Source organism: Helicoverpa armigera, chromosome 25 (assembly GCF_030705265.1).
Source record: "Helicoverpa armigera isolate CAAS_96S chromosome 25, ASM3070526v1, whole genome shotgun sequence".
Taxonomy (NCBI): domain Eukaryota; kingdom Metazoa; phylum Arthropoda; class Insecta; order Lepidoptera; family Noctuidae; genus Helicoverpa; species Helicoverpa armigera.
The window spans coordinates 9,067,327-9,093,083 of record NC_087144.1 but is presented as its reverse complement, the minus strand read 5'-3'; the positions used below and the strand labels follow the sequence as shown (position 1 = coordinate 9,093,083).

Here is a 25,757-nt window from a genome sequence, read left to right as displayed (position 1 = left end):
TTTCAATTATTTTTCTGGATGTTCGATTTTCATACTTTCTGTTACTTCTGACGAAATAGAATTGTTCATTGTTAGAGAGAAGATACCACCAGTTACATCGAACTTTCTTAGATCCAGGAACCGCTGAGTATACTCAAGCACTTCTGGCGCCTCAATTGGTTAGTGATTCGTACATCCATAGGCAAAAAAATGGGCTGTTTATAAGCAATTGTGTCTTACTCATCTTAGTTTTAGATAAAGTGCGGAAATGGAAGTGGAATAAAATAAAAAATAATAATGATAACATACAAAAACTACTGAAAATTAAGAATACATTTTTGGCTGTAACTTTTTTTTGGCATTGTTTTTTTTTTACTTTCTTAGTAAAAGTTACTCTAAATTAAATGGACTATTTAATTATGTAGGTCTCGTTCGTGGTGGACATTTGGACCAAACTTCATACATTCTTGCCCAATCTCCTTTTGTAAATTCTTTCATTCCTGTCTTATTTTTTAATTGTGTGTGTACAATTTTTTTTTAAATAAATAAAACATTAAAATATCTAGACAAATCAAGGTTTAAAATATGCAAATTTGTGTTATATTTTTATTTGATACATCTTTATGGACTGGTATAAAGTACTAAAGTCACTTCTGCACTTATAAAAGTATTAACTTAGTGTAATACTGTATCAAATAAAATGAGTACCTATTCTTATCAATGCACTTTCTACTCCGTCCCTGGTTTATATGAATGCATTAAAAAACGATGCATTGGAGTGCAATCAATTCTTATCGGCACACCTGCGTGTGATGACAAACGCATGCATCTGGCTCTGCAGACATTATCTGCTGAGCTTTGCAGAGCTGCACAGCTGTGGAATAGGAACGTAGAATAGAATAGAATAGAATATTATTTATTGTACACCAAACATGGACAAAGGCATAACAAACAAATATGTGTGAGTATAATAGGCGGTCTTAACAACCTTTGGATGGAGTCAATTTGTAAAGATAGATTTCGGGTAGTAGGCATGCTAAATATATATGTAGAAATTAATGTAAGCCAATAAACAATACATACACATATTAAAGGAAATGTACGTAAGAGAACGTAGCTAATCATATGCCTTTTTATCGTCCCACTGATGGGCACAGGCCTCCTCTCAGACAGTCAAGATTTCAAAAAATCAGGGAGATAAATGTAGTAAAGGCTTGGGAGAGGAACCTCGTGGCTCAAAAATCTTAGAACGTGGTTCAGTTTGAGCGCCAGATACCTATTCAGTGTTGCTGTGTCCAAAGTTGAAACTGTCTTAATGATAGCCAAGGAAATGGGTTTCTATCATTCTATAGAAATTGAGACTTTAATTACTTTTAATGTTAACGTTAAAACAGTTGGGAAAATATTATTGGGTAACTATGAGTACGGTAGACCGCACGTCAGTGGTAACTGTCATGCACCTTAACACAATAGTAATAAGTACGATTTTCCTATAAAACTGTTACCACTGACCTGAAGTTGACTGTACATGTATATTCAAAGGAAGGAGGCGCAATTAATCATCGTCTTTGGTTAGAAATAGTGATTAGTTACTAGCGTTTTCACTACTATTTTTCCAACAGTGAACAAACAAACAAAATATTTCCTCTGTATTATATTAGCATAGGAATATAGATAATTTCTTACCTATAAAAGAAAAACAAAATATTTACTAGAAACGTTTATTTTTAAATCTTACAATAAAACATACACGTAATGACTGTTTATCGACACACAACATTGAAACTACACATTCATCTCCCGAGCCATTTCCCAACTATGTTGTGGTTGGCTTCCAGTCTAACCGGATGCAGCTGAGTACCAGTGCTTTACAAGGAGCGACTGCCTATCTGACCTCCTCAACCCAGTTTTCCGAGCAACCTAATACCCCTTGGTTAAACTGGTGTCAGACTTACTGGCTTCTGATTACCCGTAATGACTGCCAAATAATGTTCAAATGACAGCCGTTCCCGCAATATATTCTAAGCTCGATGAATATATGTAGAATCAGTATTTTTCCATGACAAATTAAAAACATTGTCTATTTAGTCCTATTTATCAGTTAAATAGCCTTCGTCGTAATACACTACACCTATTTACAGTTTTTCAGGTACATGAAGTAAGTAATACTTAAGGGTGCTTACATAAAGAAACAGGTTTCCGGTACAGACAAACCTGTACGGGTAGGTACCGATCAGTGCAGGTATAATATTTCAATACAATCCTATTGACTCACTTATAAAGAAACAGGTTACCTGTTTACCTGTTTCTTTAGAATATTATACCTGCACTGATCGGTACCTACCCGTACAGGTTTGTCCGTACCGGCAACCTGTTTCTTTATGTAAGCACCCTAAGTCTATAAGGCCTCAAAATTCAATTATAAATTCATTATTCTTACTAAGTATTAACTTTGTCTGTTTGTCTGTCACGCTTTCACAGATATTCTCGAGACTAAATAAGGACATGTTTGCTCTCTAGTTACTATACTATTTACAAAAATAATCACTTATGCGTTTATTACACAGAAATATAAATTATTATTATTTACATCTTATATCAATTCTTATATTAGGTCAAATAAAAATACCCGTCAAAATTAAATGCGTTATCTTATAACTAGACAATTATAAATTAATTCTTTTTCAACATAATTACAATGGATATTCCGTCTATCCTTTTTGCTCATCTTATACATTATGGCGGCAATTGTTTAGCACATAAATAATATTATACGTGAATTCAGGTTATTTAATAATTGTAGTAAATTATTTACCCAGTTCCAACAAATAATTGGCAATTTGTGGTTCAAATGACTGAAAAATACTCGGAACCAAACTATACGTTTGCTCGGTAGTGTAAAACCCCTCATTAATTTTATTTAAGGCACTTCTTCAATCAAACATTAATAATTCAGCCTTTTTAACCCACATTCACATCATTGCATATACCACAACTTTGATGCAAGACCATTAGCCTCTATGCCATCACGACAAATTCAAAACCACTCACAAAATAGACTATCAACATTTTTCAAAAGACCATCTTCAATACAACACCACATCACTATAATCTCCCAAGTACGACTCAAAGAACCAACACTCACTAGTTCCGTTACCCCGGTCTACTAGTCTTTTCAGTCTACTCCACGATGAGACCATCTCATCTGGGCTCAAACTGTGGATAGACGCGAACTCCCAGTAGAGGCAGCTGGTCTTCAGCCAGGGTTTGTAGGGAGACAGTCTCCTGTCGTGCGTGAGGACCAGCCCCAACTGCTTGTGGGCCACTAGGTACGTGAAGTAGACGTCTTCTAGATTCACTATTGGTATGTTGTAGGCTTTTTTTAGGATCGCTTCTATGTAGTCTCCTGGAAAGAATGAATATTTGTTTATCAGTATGAATAAATTAGGTTCATATTTAATTAGGTAGGAATATATTTGGTGTCGTTCTTTGGACTCGGAAGATCTATTCAGTTTCAGGAAACTCTTCTTGTAGCTGTAGACCCCAAACATATTATAGACAATCTCTATAGCAGGAATGTGAACGGATATAGGTAATGGAAGGAGATGACCAACGAAACGATGGATGGATTATATGAAAGTTGAAATGGCTGGTAAGAATATTACCTGTTAGATGACAGCAGTTAGAACAGTAAAGTAATAAAATTGGGACAAGATAAATGATTAAAGAACATAAATAAGGAGTATTAACCACTGATGAGGTATCCAGTGCCGCTGAGATATTTGGAGACACGGTCGTCACTGAGCAGCCAGCGCGGGATGAACCACTTGCTGTACTCGCTCCTGTTCAACTGAGTGCCGTTTATACTGTAGCCTGCAATACAGAAGTAATAACATTGAGACGTATGTGATAGGTTTTTGTTGAAAGCTTTGAAAATAGTAGACTCTATATTAAATGTCTCGTAAAAATATTAGATTGTATCAGTTTGGGTCCGTTAAATCTCGATGTATCCAATTTTTCCATGAGTAGATTGTTTGTCTTTAGAAAACAACAACTTGTGTTTAGAAAACTTTCTCAACTGCGATCACATCTTCTGTCAAAAAATATGAATAAACATTACTGCGTTAGCTTGAGGCGTCAAATTTTAATGACTAACTTTATAAAATGCAAAGTTATTTAGCCTTTGCTGTAAATCTTTTGTTAGTACAGACACACATGATTAATATCTTACCAAGTAAACTAGCATCACCATTCTCCTTAATCACCTTCTTCAGCATCCATGGGTTGACGAGCACGTCATCATCAGTCTTGAACATGAACTGCGCCTGAGGACAGCGGCGGAGGGTCCACTTCATCATCAGAGCTGTCTTCAGCGTCAGATTCTGGTAGTGGTCGTGGAAATCGAAGACGAGCAAGTCTCCGAACTGTTTTGCTTCTATGTATGAGTCTACCTGGAATTAAAGTGCTTTAGTTAGAAATATAAGACATTTTAGGTTAGTATGCTTTGAGTATAGTATGTTAGGTTTTGAGCAGATTTTCACATAGAAACTCTTACTCTTTTTATATCATCCGGGATATGTTGGTTCAGAGACTAGGTATTCAGAAATTACCTTCGATGTAATAAAATAAATCAATATACGTAGAAATTATGTATTTCCACAATATTTAGACGGGCGAATCATCATTTTAATTTTTAGTCTGTTAAAAAAGAGCATATTTCTAACGGCTTTGTATGAATTTCAGATTATTCATAGCTTCTTTTTTCTTTTTAAATGTATGAAGCAGGTAACACCACTATTAAAAGAAGGCCCCTCACCAGCTGATCATCCACATCGTTTCCTATCAATCCCATAACGAAGTACGTAGGCTGGTGCTTGGCCCAGGTCTCCCGCACGGCCTGGCGGTTGGCGAGGTTGTGGGGCGAACTGGTGACCAGCACCACGACTGGAACCTCGTCCAGGCTCTCGCAGGGTGTCCATGATGGCTCTATCAGGGTTTGGCTGGAAAACCAAGAGTTTGTTGAGTTATTTCGATTATTCTAGATTTTGGGGGAAGGTTAAACTATCCTGCTAATGGGGGTATATAACCTTTGTCACCCGGGAATAGTGTAGCTTACATACAGTGAAAGATTTTTTAAAAATTGGTTATTTAGGAACCTTTAAAGTACAAATACACGAACAATTTTTGAATAAAACAATCCCTAACAGTATTTTAAAACTGCGATTAGCAATCGCGTAGTCCGTTTGGGGGATACGTGGTCATAGTAAGATAGGGGACACGTTATGTTAACTTACTCAGAATTTTTTTTTATTGATGATAAAATATACGGAATAGCTTATCTAGCGTAGCGTCATCAGTAGATTGTTATGTACGAGTATCAATGAATAATTTGTTGAGATTACCATTTCGACAGTAACGTGAATCACACTTACCCCGAATTGTTAATTTTTTCCTCAAAATATTCGATTAGATAAATTAACAGAGGATAACGAAAGTACAGGTTTATCTGCCTACACATTTTATCGGAACTATTTCCCGTACCCGAAAAAAATATAACCTGAGTATAGTGTAGCTACAAATCGGTTATTTAGTTTCGGAGCCTTTAGGGTACAAACAAACTTATCCTCCTATAGATAAATAGGTGTAGACTACAACTAATAGATTAGATATCGGTGTATTTTCTTTCCCATGACTATTCGTGTAATTCAATTACCTACTTATGAAAATTAAAATATCGACAACGATTACTAATACATGATTCATTTTAACTATCGAATTAAACAACCACTTGAATTTGACGTTAACAGATAATATTGGATGGGTAAGTACCTATTCTTAACATTTTTCAGTTTACATTATAGCTGTATTGTGTTTACATTATACCTAACTAATATAACTAGTGTGGATGAGGCAAGAGAGAGGAGGTCAGATAGGCAGTCGCTCCTTGTAAAACACTGGTACTCAGCTACATCCAGTTAGACTTTACGCCGACCCCAATATAGTTGGGAAAAGGCTCGGAAGATGACGATGTTCTTTGAACGAGCTAAGAATCTCAGATATTAGTAAACATTTAGCAATCTGTGCTAGTGGTCCGTATTGTCATCTCGAGTCGTCGGCAATGTTTATCCGATCGAATCAAATGTTTATTATTATGCGTGCAGTACTTCCTCTTCCCGAAACTAAGGTACTTACATCATCATCATCTGCCGACCCCTTTTCCCAACTATGTTGGGGTCGGTTTCCAGTCTAACTGGGTGCGGCTGAGTATCAGTATTGTACAAGAAGCGACTGCCTATCTGACCTCCTCAACCCAATTACACGGGCAACCCGATACCCCTTGGTAAAACTGATTGTCAGACTTAGTGGCTTCTGAGTACTCGTAACGACATCTAAAGATGTTCAATGACAGCCGGGACCTGCACAGTTTAACGTGCAATCCGAAACCTGCCTGACCTGACCTGGAATTAACTCCACACACTCGTACTTGAGAACTTGGTTCTTTACCCACTAGGCCACCTCACGATACATTACTAGTATGGTAGTAGGTACTAAGCCACCACGAAACTAAGCAGTACTTACATATTGGATAAATAATGATGTAAGCTCCGGTTTCTCCTGTAGTGGTCGAGGGCGTGTTCTAGAGGAGGTGGCACCATCAGGGTCTGACTGGTCTGCTCCGCAAACCACCATATTGTGGGCCAGAGCACCAGCAATGACACCAGCAGTGGCAGAAATAGGAAAGGGCTTTTGCGACGACCTGGAAATGACGGTAAATGTGTTAAAGGCATATTGCAAACTTTTAGTCGGCCGACAGTTTGTAGAAGAGAAATAAAGAGTTATTATTATAGTTTTTTCGGGCTCATAAATCGATAGGGAGATGAATGGTGGGCACATAACAAAGATCAGGTATGTAGCCGGTATAACATCGACTAAAAACTATGATTGAATTCACTATTTTTATGGGTGCAGTGTATAGGCTCTTTAACGAAAATCAAACCATAACTAGCTAGCTGTAAATTGAATTTAGTTAGTAACTGCCACACTCAGAGTCAGTTAATGGTTACTTAAGTGGTTCCTTAGTATAGATTTAAAAAAGCTCACTCTCAGAGACAATTAATGATCCGTTAGCATCCCTTAATGACAATTAAAGTTAAGTAAAGCAAAACCTTTACTTAACTTTCTAATGATTGATTTTGACATTTTTGTTTAAGGTTATAAAAGTAAATAAAATATTTTAAAAAGTCTCAGGAATAGGAATGTATTAACAATAAAGTAAAAATGAGTGATTTGCTTGACTTTATTGATTTTGTAGACTATACCAGAAGGTTTAGAGTAGTGGGGCCAAATAAGAAGCCCAGGAGGAGTAACATTAGAAGTCTATAGGAATATAAAAGGGTATTTTTTCTATCAATGTTCAAGCAGTCACTGGGACAAACTTGGAATTTTATGATCTAGTAGCCCGGTGGCCTGGCAGTACCCATGATAGTTTTATTTATAACAGCAGTGCAAGTAAACAAAGACTGAATACTGGTGTGTTAAAAGGGATAATTTAAGGGGACAGCGGGTATGCAGTTAGCGATGTGCTACTGACACCGTTTTTATCACCAAATTCAACTGCACAAGAAAACTACAACAGAAGCCAAATAAAATATAATGTGGAATACTGTGGAAAGATGCTTTGGCATTTGGAAACGAAGGTTTCCTTGTCTCCAACTTGGCATGGGCATTAAGATGGATACAGTTGTGGCTGTTATATGTGCTTGTGCGACACTGCATAATATTTCTTTACAGGTTGATGATTTGGTTCCAATGAACTGGGAATCTCTTCATATTGAGAATGATGATGTTGTCCTGATGAGTGAAAGGCGTGAAAGCACAACCAACAGCAATGGATTTTTGGTGCGACAATCTACAGTTGATAGGTTTTTCTCATAATATAGTTTTTAATAAATAAAAATCCATAAAATAAGACGAATACTTTTTTAATTGTTGAACAATTATGTAGTACAAAGTTTATTTGACTGCCTTGTTGGTCTAGTGGTCGCAAGCACGGCTGCTGTGCTAGAGGTCTCTCGAGGGTTTTCTTAAACTTTCACAAAGCAGCCCGTAGTCTGGAAGCTGGTGATTGATTCCTGATTGAACTCCTGTGTTATACTATCCCATGCTGCTTGTTTCTTGGCGACTGACTTGCCATCTGTTATTTTAGATTCCACGCTTGGTCTCTTTTTATCTAATTGTGCTAACAAAGCTTTTTCGTCCGCCGTGAAATTAGCCACACGTTTGCGTGGGGCTCTTGTTCCTGAAGACTCCTAAAATGAAACAAGCACAAGTTAAATTCTTCAAATACATATGTGCAGCTACTAATGTACATATAAACGAAACTTACCATGATAATATGTTAAGATAAAGCTATTTATTTCAGAGTTTATCACACTTTTCTTTCCTGACGGTTAACGGAACAAGAATTTTAAACGTAACCTTGACACTGACAGTACAATATTGACAGTGATACCAGAAAAAAGTTTCCATGTACTTTATATCATTTACATGAAAATAGGTGTTTGTACGTAAAAACGATCCCGAAATTAACAAATTCTTATTTCTATTGTTGATACACAAGGTTTTAATGTATTTAAATAACAGTTTTTGCTACTTAATAATTTCACATTTTAAGGTGCGGCTACACCTTTCGTTTATCGATAAGCATTATCAAAGACAATTTGACGATACTCTGCCCTACGGATACTTACAGCTGTCATTAACTAATGAACCCTTAAATTTCGTCTCTGGGATGTATCGTTCATTAACAGATTTAATGATAATTAGTTAAGGACTCGTTAGGACTAATTTAAGTATCCATTCTGAGTGTGGCAGTAAAACACTTAAATGTAATGTCTCTTTTATTTAACGATATAATGTTAAATTGTTTTCATTTATTATTGAGAATTCATATATTAGAAACGACATAGTTTACATTTTCACCCTAAGTTTTACAAATAAACCTTTTTTAGTGCTGTGACCAAAGAAGCTTATCGATGACTATCTGTTATCACTGGCCATGTTCGCGCCCTTTTGTTCTGTTTGTTTTTTTTCTGGCCAGTAAGGCGGTCTCTTTGCTTTCGAACGCATTATTTATGGATAACGCACATCTACTTATAATATCTAGAATAGCGAAAAGAATCGACCTCTAGAAACACCTCTCACGCACAGATGAAAACTTCGAACGTTCGAAAAAGTTATTCCTTTAGGTTCACCTATCATACACAACTATTAGCGGTGTTTTCATCCAAAAATCTGTGATTTCTGTAATTCTTCCAGTCTTCCAGATTTCCGCGTGTAAAAACGAAGTTTCATACGATTTCATATAGAGCATTCTAAAATTCGTTTTGTTTTTTGTATGTAAAGAATTCATAATAAATTCATTGTGCATTGACCGTTCAGTGTTCTTGTCATGAATAAACAAAGGTTAGTCGACATCAGCCGATAAAACAAAGATTAATCACCAACAAATATGTGCGATACAACGCGTTATTGTTTCATTATCATCTGCCTAGCCTTTTCTCAAGTGAAATGTCTGGCTGGTAGCTTTTTTAGATGTAGTTATTAAAGGTATTTCTTAAATACATAGTTTCCACGAAAAGCGGCAATACTATTCTGACATTACCGAAATAAAATTACGATAGTCCTACCTTCTGAATACCAGCTTGAATCACTTTCATGTTACCACATTATTACCTATGATTCCACAAAATATAAATGCAAAATATTGGTCTTCTTGTACGTGACTATTTTTCCTGTTTGTGATACACTCGAAAACAACTGAACGATTTTTTATCACGAATAGAGAAACCGATTTATGAGGAAAATATACAAGTAAGAACGTATAATTTGTGAACTTCCGTAGTCGACCGCTCATGCATTACCTTAACAATTACTAAATCTTCGTAAAGATAGAATACCAGACATATACCAAAACAGTGTATCACATTTGAAAATTCTTCAAAAATATATATGACATTTTGAGTAAACGACATTCAATTTTACTAAACGTAATCAATTAGATAGTATGAACGATAATACAACTCTTAAATAGATTAAACTTAACCGTATTACGTTACGACAGACGAGCGGGTAAATAGATACAAGATACACAAAGATATGATAAAATTATAATCTGCTATCTATTATACATACAAATAATAGTAATCAACCGCAATATATGTATATAGGTACCTACCTACCTAATTACCGAACAACAGCAGAAAACTTTTATATTTCAGGAAAAAATCTCTCAAGTCAGCTTAGGTAAATAAAATTGCGTTTTCATGCATAGGGGGCTGGTTTAATTTCTTAAATACTATGTTGGGTATCTAATTCGTACAATTCTGGTCTTTAAATATTCACCGCACCAAAAATAATACATAGGTAATATATACATAGGTACTTTTACGAGAAAACCTGACGCACTGAACTTTTATCTAAGTATATGAGAAACTTTTTATCACCAAACTGTTTAGGTTATCACCAAATGTTATATCCTTTCAAAGACAGGTAATTTTTAGGTCTACTCCTCAACCCTAACTGAAAATTTAAATTATTTTCACACCTGTCCTTGCAATGAGCTTTTTAGGAAAACTCCAAACTGGGACAGCAAAGTTTTAAGAGATAGTAGCACAATTTTATTTTATTTTTGTTTTTAAAATAAAAAACTTAAAAAGAACTTACCGATCAACTTAATAAGGACCAGAAACTTCCGCACAATAATCCTGGTAGCCAGGTGGAACATAATAAGTCAATGAAACGCGCGAATTTATAACTGCGCCTGTCATGGCCGCCGCCGACGCGCTCCAATACCAAACACGGAGTGTACGGGGCCGATAAAATGTCGCGAGGGACGCCCGATATCTAAATATTAGTTTTATTTATCTATAGATAAAGATTTTATGAGAAGGTTTTTTTCCCTAAAATTCATCTGAATGGTATTAGGTAGCATAATGATAGTGCGCGACTATGTTCAAGAAAATTCTTACGTAATGCTGAAAGAAGTGAAAGTACTTATCATTTTCACATTTTAATAAAGCAAGAACCGAAAGAATAAGGCACTAAATATGGTTATGTACCTTAACTAATGTTTATTCCGGTGTCACACAAATGAAACCGTAGGAAATTACTGAACGTAAATAAATGGGATTTTTAGGGATACAAAAATAAGTATTTGGAATGGAAAAATAAGTGTTTCACGACTTTTGTGTCACAGTACTTAACAGAAGTGAATTTTCCATCTTATTCAAATTTTCAAACATTTCATTTCAATTAAGAAAGTAATATATCTAACAACTAGCAACTAAGAAATAATACTGGGAAGTTTGTTGACAATGTTAATGAATTCATTTACTTATAGCAGCTTTCGCATTATATTTCAACACCCATCAAGTCATCATGTACAGTATTTTGATAAGGACATACCTACATTTGAAACATTGTAGGGTAACGTTATTTGCTACAGTGGAGACAATATTTACTTAACACACACTTAACTGAATGATTTTTTATTTGAACTGAAGTGCGAAGTGATGGGTTTATCGACGTTTATTAATAATGTGATTACATTTTATTAATTTCTCATCTAAAGTGAACTTGCAAATGTTTATACTTATTTGACGTAATAATTTATTACTTTTTATTTCTATTCCGATTATGAAGCTAGCATATTGAGCTGATGTTAAATAATCTAGAAAAGTTAGTGTACCAGAATTAATGCCTTTCTCTTTGAGTAAGTCAGCTACGAGTACCTACGGTCAATTAAAGCCCAGCCAGTTATGAGCCATTTATTTTTCTTAGTAGGTATTTGACATTATATTAACGTGTAAATATTCAGTCTTTACATACTGATCTTTATATGAATCATGTTCATGGTGTAGTAATTTGATAATTAACAGTATGACTACCATTAACAGATCAATATTTTTGTACCGGAAATCGATTACTTAATGTGTATTGTTTGAGAGCTATTATAACTGTGTATTTTTTAGTTGCATTAAGACTTAAAGCCGACCCCATCATAGAAAGGAAAAGACTCGGTAGTTGATTTAAAGGCTGTTTTTGTAACCGTCACCATATCACCGGGTTTTGATGGTATTTTTCCGCATTATAGATAGTATATTTTTTTGGTGGTTTTTTATGGTTTTTTGTCACCTTTATTTACTAATCTACATTTATCTACACTCTTCACTATCTCAACTTCTATTCACTATAACAAAATTAGCTTATTGTTGTTTATCTTTTAACTAAAACGAATAATCTAATGGTTAATAAATTAACATTATATATATTTACTTACTAGCTCACCCGACGAACTTTGTACCGCCTTTTCCTTATTTGCTCACCGTTTAGACCTACCCTGGATTACGACAAACATTTTAAAACCAAAATCAGCTCAATCGGCCCAGCCGTTCTCGAGTTTTAATCAGACTAACGAACAACAATTCATTTTTATTTATATAGATGTTTCATTTAGACCTTACAAGTTTCTTGTTTTTGTAAATTTTATCCGAGGTGACACTTACAGAGTTATGCTTTGTGATATTATTGAATCATGGCGGAAAAAAAATCCCAATAAAACAAAATAATTACAAGGACCTACTTGTAAATTGTAGATCTTGTTCCTTTAATCCTAAACCGCCAGTTTACACAGTACAGTATAGTACGGTAGACCGCACATCAGTGGTAACTGTCTTAACTCAATAGTAATAAGTACGATTTTCCTATAAAACTGTTACCACTGACCCGAAGTTGACTGTACTCTACAAATAAAATATGCTTCATCGAACGCCTACGAAAAGCGCCGTCTTAGCGCTCCTGTACTGTTTTGGGCGCGAACTGCAATGTTATGAAAACACTGTTAGCTGAATTACAACGTTTAGCAAAATGAGCCTAGATTGTGTAGATAACATTGCCCCTCATGTTTCTAGGCGGACTGTCTCACCTCAACACTTTGTTTGATATTTAGGTAAAATATTACTTAAACATTATACCTGAGTCGTTGTTATGTGGTAAAAGTTGAAAGGTTGTTTGTATTAAGTAGCTTGATAGTTCCAATTTCTGTTCATAATAATAACTTAGTATTTTTGAAAACAATGCTCATTTTGTTTTTAGTTTTTACTTCACATTATAAGTAAGTAGCTACTTCTCCGTGGGACTTATTTTTTGAAACCGTCGGACTTTTCACAACTGCCTATAAAAGCCTGTTTGAAGTGAATCTTTCTTTTTTCGTAATTTGACCTACAAAGGCCAATGTGGTTGGCAGAAGTTATGGAATCAATAAACATAAACTAACGTAAACTTGGAAGAGTTAGTATGTTCTCAAAGACAAATATCTACAAAATTCTAGATGTAGATCCCTATTCAAACCTATTTGTTACCATAAAGATGAGACACATGAAAAAGTTAATGCTAAAGTCAACTTGTTGACATCTTTTGTGACGTTCTTTTAACAGACAGAATCTCAGTAAATAAAATAATAAGTAACTGTAGGATTTTCTCTTCAATTCCTTCAAAAGGGTAAATCATTATGTTTAATATGTAAAAGATTGCATAAACATTAATCACCACGTGTTTGCAGGGCGGATAGACTACTTCAGACTACTTAACTATAGTAAGTTCAACTCAGTTGTGCGCGCGGCCTTATGTGTGGGTAACCCTTGTACATATACAGTAACTTTGTGTGCGTGACAAGAGGTACAGTCGGGTACAATACAGTTATTTAGGGGTTGTATACGAGGGTTTAAAGAAAAACAGTTATTACGTAATTTAATGTTTATTTATTTATAATGATTATGAAAAATCAAATGATGAATTTTCGGATTCGCTACTCTCCAAGGAGAATTATAAATTCTGACTCCAATGTCAAAATGTCTATAGTATTCTTCTTTTTTCTTTTCTACATGTCGACAAGTATTACGCCACATCCCTTCATCAATTTGACTTAAACGTTCATTTATGAATGAAACTCATTTTTTTTTGTTTTTTTGGTCGACATAATGTCGAAATAACAAAATAATGAAACTAAGCTAAGCAATATAACTTTTTAAAATTCCCCACACATTTTGTTTACATTATTATACTAGATTATACCTCTTTTTACATTCTTAGTCCACACTTTTATTTATTGTCCACGTACCCCGAGCTAGAAAATATGTACTTAAGGAGTATTCAATTCTTAGATACTGTCAATGTCAATTTGAAAAGACGTATGAAAAAATAATGAAAAACTATATTTAATAATAAAAAGCTTTGAATGTCGTTTTATTTTTTGAAACGCTTTATCTGACTCCTTAATAATTTCTCCGCGAATAACTAGTATTTTCGTAAACGACTGTACCCATAAGAAAAAGCGATAAGAACACGTCATGCTCGGACGACGTCACTGTCACACGAATGAAAGTTGTATATTTACAAGCCGACGCACACATAGGGCCGCGCGCAAATCTGAGTTGAACTATCTATACCCAGGTTTCCCCAGTGTTTTTCTGGTTTTTCTTTTTTATCAGTCAGTGATACCTAAGATACAATTAGAATGTTCCTAAACTAACGCGACATTGTTATAGGTAGGTTACTTGGCAATATTTTACAGTAAGTCCGACTTTATGTGATAGAGCCAGGTATTATTACATGCCAAGTCCTGCAATTACCAATGTAACGTTGTTAAATTATAATGTACTTAGTGTTTGTGGACACCACTGACTGAGTAAAGGTAAAAGAAAACATCTTGAGGAAACCAATTTTAATACACCTGCACATTTTTATATACAAAAACGAATTTGGCTATGAAAACAGCGGGAATGAAAAAACGTAATGGAGTTTTTTTATAATAATAAATGCATAATAGTACTAATGTTATAAACACGAAAACTGGACTTTAACGTCAATCCGCCTTGAGCAACTGATGTGATTAACGCTCATTCCTTGTCTGTGAAAAAAGACCTTTGCCTTTGCAGTGGGACAGTAAAAAGAGTGATTTATATGTTATAGCTATCAACACTAATATTGAATATCAGAAAAATAACTGCGTTTAAATCCTACGAATGAAACGTAGCTGTGTGCCGCGGAGATTGTCAGTATTACTGAAAACTGTACTGAGGATCATCTTACAGAAATGGCTGGCTTACCTCAAGTTTGTCGACGACTATTCAAAGAGTTTAGTGGTTTTACATTTATTTATTAAGTAGTTTTGGGTATTTAGTATACTTACTAGATTTGAATGTGAATTATAAATACAGTACAGTACAATGTAAAAACCGCATGAAAATCCGTTTAGTGGTTTTTATTTTTGGCGTTAATAGATAAACATTTGTATTGTTTTACATAAATATTTTTATCGTTTATTAAATACGATTTACATACCTATTTAAGTAATAACAAAGAACAAGATAAGTTGGTAGCTGCTTACTGCGGTTCTGCCCAAAAAAAGTATCCTATAAAATACTTTCTCGACCTAAACCTGTTTTTTTTTTATTTATTTACACTAGAAGATCATATCTCATCATCATCATCATCTCAGCCATAGGACGTCCACTGCTGAACATAGGCCTCCCCCTTAGATCTCCACAGATACCTGTTGGAGGCGAACTGCATCCAGCGTCTTCCGGCGACCTTTGTAAGTAAAGTCTGTCCACCTTGTTGGTGGACGTCCTACGCTGCGCTTGCTAGTCCGTGGTCTCCACTCCAGCACTTTTCGAAGATCATATCTATCTAATCGTATCTATAAGTATAGATGTGTGTTATTATGTATTACTGCAACAGGCAGTCACTCAGCAGCGGTTCCAGGTCCACGCCGCTACGTGCTGCTACTGCCAACCCTGCTGCTTCTACTGCTGGTGCTGTGGCCTCCACTGTGGTGGTATGTGGTGAGGAGCGGGTACGCACTCTTGCCGCCGCCAGAGCTGTCCCGACATTACGTGGTCAATAGGAGCCTGCAGGACTATCTGGATAAAATGTGAGAAGTGTTACTAAAAGATAGAGATAAAAAGTCATCTATTCAGAGTCTGAAAATCAACACTTTTTGAAGGTCGAATTTAAAGGTACAAAAGACAGCCCCCAAAAGGCATGCTCTTCGCCACTTCTTATGTGTTTTTGCTGGGACGAAGTGATGGAACAAACTCCCCAGCAACAATTCTGTCAAACTTCTGGAGCCCTTCATGCACGAGGGCTTTTTTTCTAACAGACCGCATTAAAATTAAATTGAAGGAAACAAAATGTAATTATAGAATTCAGAACTGTTTGAATACTCATTACCTATTTATAATAGGCAGGCATCCCAGTTGATGATATTGTAACAACGTACACATGCATAACGTATGCATGCATTGCTGTTAGTGCACCGTAAATAAATAAATAATCCAACTCTGTATTATTTTCTCCTAACCTTCATATCTCCAGTGGCATCCTGCTGGAACCCAAGGAGTCGCCATGTGGCCCAGGCAAGGATGCTCCCATCATCATCATGGTATCGACCACGGCGCCGAGAACCGGCCAGCGGACCGCTGTTCGGGAGACGTGGGGCTTGTACCAGCCCACCCTGTTCGTTATGGGGATTTACGGGGATAGGGACAAACAATTGGTGAGATTTTTGAGGAATATCCAACTTATTGAGTGATCGAAAGTGAGTTTGAGGCAGCATCATCATCTCAGTCGTAGGACGTCCATTGCTGAACAAAGGCCTCCCCCTTTGATCGGCCTAATTTAGCTTTACATTGCAACAAAAAAAGCTGACTATCTAATATAATACCAAGCCCTTTCTTGCGTCCGTATGTTCGCGATAAACTCAAAACTGCACAGATGTGGTTTCCGCCACTAGAGAGATTAATGAGAAAGGTTTTATTACCGGATACATTCAAGGCAGGCCGTTATTACCTTTTTTTACACAAAACTGACAGGCGGAGAACATCAGAGAAGCTGAAGAGTACCACGACCTGTTGGTCTTCGATTTCCGAGATCAAAAAGAGAACCAGACCCTGAAGACTGCGCTGATGATGAAGTATACCCTGCTGAGGTGCCCGATAGCGCACTTTATGTTGAAGACTCAGGACAATGCGATGGTGAACCCTTGGATGCTCAACAAGGTCATATGGCAACATCTTGATCGACCTCTCGTTGGTTAGCTTTTGATATTTTAATTACATACCTATGTAGTTTATGAAAGATAGAAAGGAAAATCTATTTCTTTACATAGGCGTGGCACAGCCCTACCTATCAAAATGAATGTCGTAAAATGTTCTGCGTCTATTAGCATTACAAAATTTGACTGACTTGTCGAGCCCTTGAATAGTAGGTAAGCCTCCATTTAGAAACAATTGTTCTTTAAGTATTTACATATCTGGACAAAAATTAAAACGATCATGAGATTTGTCTTATCCCGTTCTTTTTCAGGTTACGCTCTGAATGACACACATCTGCTTAGAGATGAGTACAGGAAGGGGTACAATGCGGGAAAGCGTTATGATGATGAAATGCCCATGTATCTTAGTGGCGCTGGATATCTTATTAAAGGTAAACTATTTAGCAACGAAAACATTGATCAAATTGTGACATTATACTCTGAAATGTGTAGGACTGATAATGTGAGGACCATTTACTTACGTAGTTACAAAGGGATGACCAGAGAGACGAAAGATAGAGTAGGTTGTGATAGTCGATAAGAGTGTGGAAGAGCAAAATGGACATTGAGATCTTTCATTTTTATGGTTATATTTTTTATCAACAAGTCAACTAATAGATTTTTGCAAATAAATGACCTTTGTCTTTGTCTAATATGTATCCATAATTTCAGGGGAATACATCGAGCACATCTTACGGGGAGCGTTACACGTGCCCATAGTGCACCTAGAAGACATCTACTTCACGTACCTAGTAGCCCACAAGCATTTGGGGCTGGTCCTCACTCACGACAGTAGACTGTCTCCCTTCAAACCTTGGTGGAAAGCCGGCTGCGTCTACTGGAACTTCGCGTCCCTCCATGGCCTGACTCCTGCAGAGATCTACCACGCCTGGTCTTGCATCGAAACGTTAATATCGAAGTACAAGACGATTGCCGGTGTGTGCCAATATTTTAATTATTGTTTTGGTTGGTTCATGGCTCTTGCTGTGTACTAAGCGTTGTTTTGTCCAATGTTTGCTCCAGATTTTTCTTTGAAGGGTTACTGAGATTGAGAATGAGGAGCTTGTATTTAAAATACGCTTGTCTTGGAGAGAGATTAAACAATGGCACTTGAAGAAAGATAATTCTGGTTTTGAGTATGTATTTGGCTGAGGATCTGCAAAGAGTAGGCCTTTGGACTTCTTCCGAATGCACGATGCAAATTTCGAATACATTATTAGGGATTTTCTGAGCTCTTTTCGCCATCATAATATTAACCTTTTCGGAGTCCAATACAGGAAAGATAAAGCGTCGGCTGAACAAATTATTCCACTTTATTATGGAGAACTGAGTCATTGTAAACTTGAAAAGCTTTTTCTTTTAAGTCATAGTTTTAGATTATGATTGTTGTTTTCCTAGGTATCATTTTAATGAATAGTGAAATACATTTTATAAAATATCAGGCGTTGTTTCATTATCAATACATATAGGTTACTTATTTACTTACTATACTACTGTACCGAATTGAAAATTATTTCACTGTTAGGAAGCTAGGCTAACCTCGATTAGAAATTTCCCTCGAGACGTGGGTGACGAGAAAAATGCGAGCATTAGATAAATTGATTGGGGTTGAAAAGGTCACACAGCAAAACAAGTTAATTAATAACACTATCCTAGGATAAATAAACAAACGCTAGATACCTCCTTGTTAATTTATTAGAGGCATAGTAGGTATATTGTCTATTCCTATTTATTTTCCAGCTTTCAGGAAGGTTCTATCCAACAAAGCTGGAAAAAAACAATATTAATTGTTCGTTAAGTTAAAGAATTTGGGTAGGTAAGTACTTAAGTTTGTCACATATGTTGTTACCTCTTTCAAGGAAATAGGTTGGGCACACGCACGAGCCATTTATTACCTACTAGTCTCCTGATAAGAAAATTGACAATGCAATAACAGTAGGTAGGTTAATTATACTTACCCCAAAATTAATCAATAAAACTATCATTTATTTAGCTTAGCTATTTATCTATTACTTAATTAAAAATAACTTCCAATGAGAAAAACCATAGCTAACTAGTTAGTTTAACAAAATGAACAATAAAACAAAGTAACTAACAATAATATAATCTTTGGTTTTACAAACGAAAACAGTGGCGCCATCTCTTATTCGCTAACGATAAACTAAAACATTTTAATAATACAGTATTGTCTACGTAATTTCAGCTATATTATAAGCATTTTTAACAGAAAACTAAGCAGTTATTCGTCGTCCGAAGGTTGTTTCACCCAGAAACCCCAGGGGGCGTATCCATCATTTTTTGTTGGCCCTCTGTAAACTTTTATTTGCACGCGCGCCGGGTCGTCTGTGGAACAAATAAAAGCGGTTAGTTCCGGCATTTTGTTTAATAACAAACACATTTCATATTCTAAAACGTAGATAACTATTATGACCTTTTTTATTTTTGTATATGGACTAAGGAACTGTAAAAAACTGAGCCTAAATAAACACGTTAGGCAAACGCCACCCATGTCGGATATCTTATCTGAATTGTGTATGTGAACAAAGGATGTGTTCTATTATTTTAGCTTGCTATACAAATATCGAAGACTTTTACCAATTTAAGGAATTGTAAAAGTTGAGAACAATACACTTTAACACGCACGAATTTAACGCCTACGGATTTTGTCATAGCATGCATTCACATCCGCGCCATTTTTTTTAATGACAGAAACTTGATAGGCGCTCAAAGTACCTTACACAATTTCTTTAAGTTTGTTGGAGTTAAGACTTGCTATTTCTGTTTTCATTAAATATATACTCATTATATCAATCCCTCTATCAACGAGGTGTATTACCTTTTCTGTCGTCGGCACCGTCGTGTCGATCCTCATCATCGTCTTCGAACTCCTGAGGTCTGGCAGCCGCGATCACCAACAGTGACAGGAGCACTATTGCCGTCCAAATGTTTCTCTAAAAGATGCATTATTTTTACTTAATTAATTAGATGATAGCACACACTGAGTGATTAGGTATGGAAATGATTTAACCTCGAAATGATATTAATTTATAGGCATAGAAAACACTTTAAAACACGTAACTCAAATCAAATATCATTTATTCAAACTTGGCTCTGCAAGACAGCACTTTTTCGCCCACCCTTCACCACTTCCTATGTGTTTTTGTTACTAAACCAATTTGAATGAAATTCAGCAAGTCTATGGGATATATTGTTTATTTACTTTTATATTGCCTGGAATCATGTTCTTGTTTACTTATATTTTAAACATCTCTGTATTACCTTTTTGGGGAAAAAAATATCATGTTATTTATAAGAATAGAAACAAAATTAAACACAATTTACTTAAAATAGATTTTATTACCTACTTATTTAATACCTTAATTAACACAAAAAATTTATTGAGTACATATACATAAATTAAAATTACTTAATTTACCTGAAGTGATAAAATTCAGCCAAATGACCGAGGTCAGATTTAATAAAACAGAAACAACAAGACATGTTACATTATATAAAAAAAAAACAATGTATCCTGAATTTACTTTAGTTTAACCTTTTAACACATAAAATGCCAGTTTCATACAATTTACATGAAATATCTTAAAACATTCGCTAAATAAAATACTTCCAATATGAATACATTAAAATGCATAAAATATTGAGTCCATTAGAAACTATTGCCTAACATAATTTATATAACTTTTAAATCTCCTCAGAGTTAAACTGCTAAAGTTGAAAAGTTGAAAAGAGTTGAAAAGAGTTTATTGATTGGAATTAGAAACGATAATTTATTAATGATTATGTTGCAAGTGGATTACTGAAATCACAATCATACATAACTTATTCCAGTACCCATAAATTAGTCACATTAGCTATCAAAGCGACATCTCTCACTACATTATGATGTTCAAGGCATGGAGAACAAAATGACTAGCGGAGATGCCATAACCAATACCTGCCTAAGACAGTAGCGCGCCAAAATGCGAGTGACCAGCGGACGAGAAAAGTTAAGTAAAGTAATGTAAAGTAAAGTAAATGTAAAGTAAATGTAAAGTAGTTATTAAATAAAATTACAATAAAAGAATATTAAAATAATTAAAGTCTATCATTTAACACAGTATTTCCTTCTCATTTACTGCTAGCTGAGGCTCTGTCAGACTCATTTCCACTGTCTGTGGACACTTGCTGTCCCGGGCTCTTGGCGGGAACTTCCTCTTCATCATCATCACTCAATGATGAGCAGTCAGACAGCTCTGCATCAATCCACAGTTTAGCCTTCTTAGGCTTGGCTTTCTCATTGTCAGACTTCCGTTTCAAAGCATTTGATGACCCAGCAGCCTGCCAACCAGCTTCCACAGCCGAATTCACTCGCTCAGGCAGATCCTGACGCTCTTTCTCATATGCAGGGTTCAAATTGACCTCAATCTTGGGTTCTGCCACCAATCTCTCAAGTTTCTTCTGTTTTCTCTCAGCTGCCTCCTTTTCCCTGTCTTCTTGGCCTTCCAACCACTTCCTAAGTCTTTTCTCTTCATTGATGTCACGTAGACGACGACCTGATAGGTCTCGGCAAGCTTCACGGTTGGTGGTTTTCTCTATTTGTGCTCCAATGGCACGTAACATAGATCCAAATCCGCCTTTCCCTCCAACAAGCTTAGAGGCCAATCTAACAACATTGTTGTCTGATGTAACATCGTAACTGTCAGACACGGGCCTCCCGTTCAGCGTCGCAGACAAATCTTCTATCGGAACACCATATTTTTGTGAAATATCACGCTTTAGCGATGACACATCTTTACATTCCAGCCCCGTTATAAAGTTATTTTTGAATATGACTAGACAAGGCATGTTTAATCGTTCACTGTACTGTTAAAAAGATGTAAAAGATTAAAATAATCTGCACTTTTAGCAAGAAAAACACCACAAATCGACAAAATTGCACACCACAAGCGATAACTGCGCGATATTTTTGACACTGACAGTGACAACCAAGATAACGAGAAAACACGCGACCATAGACAGCTTACGAATCCTGTTTTTATTTACGGATTATAACTTCGATCAATAATATTCAGAAAATCCTTTTTACAAAAAACATCCTATTACTCTTATTAAAGTAATTGTAATTATGTATTAGTCATTTTATTGATCGAATATTATAAAATTAAATAATATGAACATGTACTTACTTTAAATGCCATTTCAATCACTTAACGCTTTTTACAAATGTTTCTTCTCAAACTTGTAATCTAAACTAAGCGTAATTAACGAATTCAGCATCTTAAATAGACTACGCAGCCAAACTTAGCTGCACTTTTCCTTTTCTATTAAATAATCCCGTCACTGATTTTTCAATTTCACGCTCAAATGAACAAAGAAAGTGAAAGTGACCAATCTTATTATTTGGAGCATTTAACTTAGAAAGCCGGTCGTTTCAAATTAAATATTATAATGGTTTGGATAGTAAAGACTTACAAATATTGTATAGCACATACCATGTTTATTGCTTTTTAGGCATTGCCTATAAAATCAAACTAGCTTCTGCTGACTGCCCGATGTTAACTTTTTTGGAATTCATTCAGCAGTGTCGGCCTATTCAAGGTACAGAGTATGGATGAGTTACGGCATGGATTTATGCAAGTAATATATGTATGTTGATGTTGCAGCGACGCGACGGTTCAAATTTTTAACTTCATGAATATTTGCCTCTTCTTTAGGGTTCTAAGTCGTACTGGCATGCTGGTTGATACTCGGTCGGTCATAACATGGGCAACTCTAGGTTCCAATTGTTATTACCCAGTAGGTACTGGATATCCTTTAAACAAGGAAAGCTGCAGGCTACTTTTTACCCAGGCGAGCATAGTTAGTAGTTCCCGTATTTCTCAACGTTACTTTTAACCCTCGACTTATTGGGTGCCCCTCATTGAACAATTATATATTTCTTCAGTCTTAAATATAAAGCACAAAATATATATAAAAAAAGATTATTTAATCGTAGATGAATTGAATTTGAATAGACAATATCGAATAGACCATAGACGTTACAATAAACAGTCGATAACGGATTGTCGAATTGTAGATGGCGCTAATTACAACGTAGATTGCCGCCATTACATACCGCTGTCAAATGTGTGTGAAAATATCCAATAAAAATTGAGCTTTTTGAAATTAAACAGGAAGTTGTCTTCGGATAACAGAAATTTGGTGGAATTGGAGGCATCTGATTCTGATTTTATTCGCTCCAATTATTATGGCTCAAAATATTAATCCACATTACGCGTCGTCGTCGTCGTCAAATCCAGCGAAACAAAATGAAGATACGATAAAACTAAAAGATAATCATGCCGTCAGCAAACGGTAAGTGAAACGACATTGTTACTACTTTGTTATTTCTCGAATCCCCAAAACCCTATCTGAACCGTGTGTAGCTTGCTATTAGACAAATAACATTTATTCCCAGTACTCAGTAGGTGGTCAAAATTGCAGTAACACATTGGAGGCCTAACGGTTTTGCTCCGAGGTACAATACTGACGTTGACTTTGTAAAATTGTCTCCTGTGTTCAGTGACGTGTATCATCACTAAAAAACAATCTTTTGACTGCGTTTCGACCTCTACATTATCAAGCACATAGTTACAATATTGTTTCTTTGTTCATAACGTAGACAATAGATGCAACAAGCTATCTGGTTTACTTAACAGGCAATGCTTGGATAGTTTTTGGTTACCCACATACTTAATCCATGTTTTTCTTTGTTGGCAGGCTTCAAAAAGAATTAATGGAGTTGATGCGCTGTGCTGACAAAGGTATATCTGCATTCCCTGAGAGTGAGAATCTGTTCAAATGGATTGGTACCATTAATGGCCCCCAGGAGACAGTATATGCCGGCCACAAGTACAAACTGTCACTAGAGTTCCCCAACTCGTACCCCTATGCCCCGCCTATGGTGAAATTCATCACACCTTGTTTTCACCCTAACGTAGACACTTGCGGGCTAATATGTTTAGATATCTTGAAGGACAAGTGGACGGCACTGTATGACGTGCGCACAGTGCTGCTGTCCATCCAGAGCCTGCTAGCCGAGCCCAACACACACAGTCCTTTAAATCAACAAGCATCATATCTTTGGCCAAACCAACCCGCCTATAAGAAATATGTAGATGAATTTTACAATAAGCACAGAGACTCATAGTGGACTTGTGTTTTGTTTGTCATCATTAAAGAAAACATATTTTTGATTTTGCGTTGTATTTTGTGTTGTGAATTGAATGTTTGAATGCATGATTGTAATGAGAGTTGCGCTGACGAGTTCTGTTACTACTCCCTTTCTGAAGCTCATTCTACTTGTTTCTAGTTTTTATATTTCCATATTTGACTAATCTCGGCTATTTGTAGATAGTAAATTGTAGGTGTATATGACTGTGATAGATTACCTGAAAGCATAATATCAAAATTTATATTGTAAAACTATGTATAGTTCTTAAGGTATAATCTGATCTCTGCTTTAACTCGACTTGATGTGTCAAGTAGAATTTGCTTTGCTCTTTCCAATCTTTGTTTTTTAATAGAAACACTATATAAACTATTTTGGAAGTTATTTATAGCCTGATAAAATTCCCAAATTGATGTCTGTCCAGTTTCTGAACTCGTCAGCTCAGTCTCAGCCGATGAGTTGTGTCTGTAAAATGAGATCACTGACAATTATAATTCTTTAGTGCAATTGAGTATTTTGTTTACTTTTATACCTTGTATTACCCAACACACAAAAACAACTTCTTTCGTCATATTTACCTATTGTTATTACAATATGTAGGTACTTGAGCCAAAGAAATCAAAGGCGATTGTTTATGCCTATTTCTTTGTTTCAAGAAAAGTGACACATTCTATATCTTTGAGGATACCTACATATTTCTGGCGCGAAGAGTAGCCTAAACATTGCATTTCGGTGGCAAATTTGAGGCAGTATACCGTCCAGTACCATATTGGACACTGCAAGTCATAGTCGTTAAAATATCGTGTAACTAGGTCAAATGGGGTGTCCGAATGCGTTTCTACGAGCATCTGTACACAGGACATTCCGCCTACGCGTGATATTTCTGGAACATCCTAGCATACCTAGATGAAATGCAATAAACTAATATGAATTAAAGTCAATCATTTGACGCAGTACCCAGCTAAAAGGATTGGCATCTAAACTGCATTTCGGGTTCACAGCAATGGAAACAAGGCTATGATTGACCTATTTTAAAACTCTTATTAATTCTTACGAGCGTTTGTTAATGAGCTATAGCTGAAATATTCCTTCCGTAGCGTAGGCCAATAAAAGTAATCCATGTTTGCTCTCTCATTGCATTGATTACCAAAAGTAGGTCAGTAGTTGAAATCAATTTTGCCGCCATGTCTGACCTACGCCCGGCGCTACCGGCCTCCCTCCCACGCAATGACGTCAGTAGCTATCCTCGCACGGTTGTCCGGCGCAGCCCGTGTCCGCAGGATGACCCGGTCAACCTTGTTTTGTTATTTTAAATTTTCGATTTGGGAAAAACCGATTGGGCGGTATATTCCAGCCACTGTTTTAAAATATGTTGATACGCAATACCCGCACTTGGATAAAATTAAGGATATA

General features: G+C 35.9%; 5 protein-coding genes and 1 long non-coding RNA gene across 7 annotated transcripts in view; 2 read left to right on the top strand and 4 right to left on the bottom strand.

The window, feature by feature from the left end:
* Positions 1 to 25,757, bottom strand: part of Dnalig1 (DNA ligase 1) — a 362,733-nt gene that overhangs the window by 326,179 nt on the left and 10,797 nt on the right. The window lies entirely within an intron of this gene.
* On the bottom strand, positions 2,894 to 10,857 carry LOC110376677 (beta-1,3-galactosyltransferase 5). Its single transcript, XM_021335243.3, has 6 exons — positions 10,705 to 10,857; positions 6,559 to 6,736; positions 4,796 to 4,979; positions 4,211 to 4,430; positions 3,730 to 3,852; positions 2,894 to 3,385 (listed from the first exon to the last, which is right to left on the bottom strand). Exons 1-6 carry the CDS (start codon positions 10,763 to 10,765, stop codon positions 3,066 to 3,068), a joined length of 1,086 nt encoding a protein of 361 aa, XP_021190918.3. The 5' UTR covers positions 10,766 to 10,857; the 3' UTR covers positions 2,894 to 3,065.
* Positions 7,946 to 8,469, bottom strand: LOC135118755 (uncharacterized). The gene is made up of 2 exons (XR_010277768.1): positions 8,366 to 8,469; positions 7,946 to 8,288 (listed from the first exon to the last, which is right to left on the bottom strand). It is a non-coding gene; the product is annotated as an uncharacterized LOC135118755 (long non-coding RNA).
* On the top strand, positions 13,451 to 18,472 carry LOC110376648 (beta-1,3-galactosyltransferase 1). Of its 2 annotated transcripts, XM_064041336.1 has the most exons (8): positions 13,451 to 13,539; positions 15,010 to 15,174; positions 15,805 to 15,973; positions 16,417 to 16,597; positions 16,914 to 17,133; positions 17,407 to 17,526; positions 17,807 to 18,070; positions 18,158 to 18,472. In XM_064041336.1, the coding sequence occupies exons 2-8, from the start codon at positions 15,063 to 15,065 to the stop codon at positions 18,178 to 18,180; spliced, it is 1,089 nt and encodes a 362-aa protein (XP_063897406.1). In that variant the 5' UTR covers positions 13,451 to 13,539; positions 15,010 to 15,062; the 3' UTR covers positions 18,181 to 18,472. The 2 variants fall into 2 exon arrangements, with proteins under 2 accessions (XP_063897406.1, XP_063897405.1); XM_064041335.1 differs by having other exon boundaries at positions 17,807 to 18,471.
* Positions 20,472 to 22,120, bottom strand: LOC110376669 (splicing regulator SDE2). The gene has a single exon (XM_021335232.3). The coding sequence runs from the start codon at positions 21,977 to 21,979 to the stop codon at positions 21,263 to 21,265; it is 717 nt and encodes a 238-aa protein (XP_021190907.3). The 5' UTR covers positions 21,980 to 22,120; the 3' UTR covers positions 20,472 to 21,262.
* Vih (vihar) lies at positions 23,230 to 24,855 on the top strand. Its single transcript, XM_021335223.3, has 2 exons — positions 23,230 to 23,488; positions 23,894 to 24,855. The coding sequence occupies exons 1-2, from the start codon at positions 23,382 to 23,384 to the stop codon at positions 24,321 to 24,323; spliced, it is 537 nt and encodes a 178-aa protein (XP_021190898.2). The 5' UTR covers positions 23,230 to 23,381; the 3' UTR covers positions 24,324 to 24,855.

Coding starts and splice junctions, on each gene's coding strand:
- LOC110376677 (XM_021335243.3), bottom strand. CDS start 10,765: ATGTTCCACCTGGCTACCAGGATTATTGTGCGGAAGTTTCTGGTCCTT. Junction 6,737..10,704: donor GGTCCTTATTAAGTTGATCG/GTAAGTTCTTTT, acceptor CGTCATTTCCAG/GTCGTCGCAAAAGCCCTTTC. Junction 3,386..3,729: donor CACTGGATACCTCATCAGTG/GTTAATACTCCT, acceptor CATTCTTTCCAG/GAGACTACATAGAAGCGATC.
- LOC110376648 (XM_064041335.1), top strand. CDS start 15,063: ATGAAACGTAGCTGTGTGCCGCGGAGATTGTCAGTATTACTGAAAACT. Junction 15,974..16,416: donor CAGGACTATCTGGATAAAAT/GTGAGAAGTGTT, acceptor TCATATCTCCAG/TGGCATCCTGCTGGAACCCA. Junction 16,598..16,913: donor GGGATAGGGACAAACAATTG/GTGAGATTTTTG, acceptor CAAAACTGACAG/GCGGAGAACATCAGAGAAGC.
- LOC110376669 (XM_021335232.3), bottom strand. CDS start 21,979: ATGCCTTGTCTAGTCATATTCAAAAATAACTTTATAACGGGGCTGGAA.
- Vih (XM_021335223.3), top strand. CDS start 23,382: ATGGCTCAAAATATTAATCCACATTACGCGTCGTCGTCGTCGTCAAAT. Junction 23,489..23,893: donor AATCATGCCGTCAGCAAACG/GTAAGTGAAACG, acceptor CTTTGTTGGCAG/GCTTCAAAAAGAATTAATGG.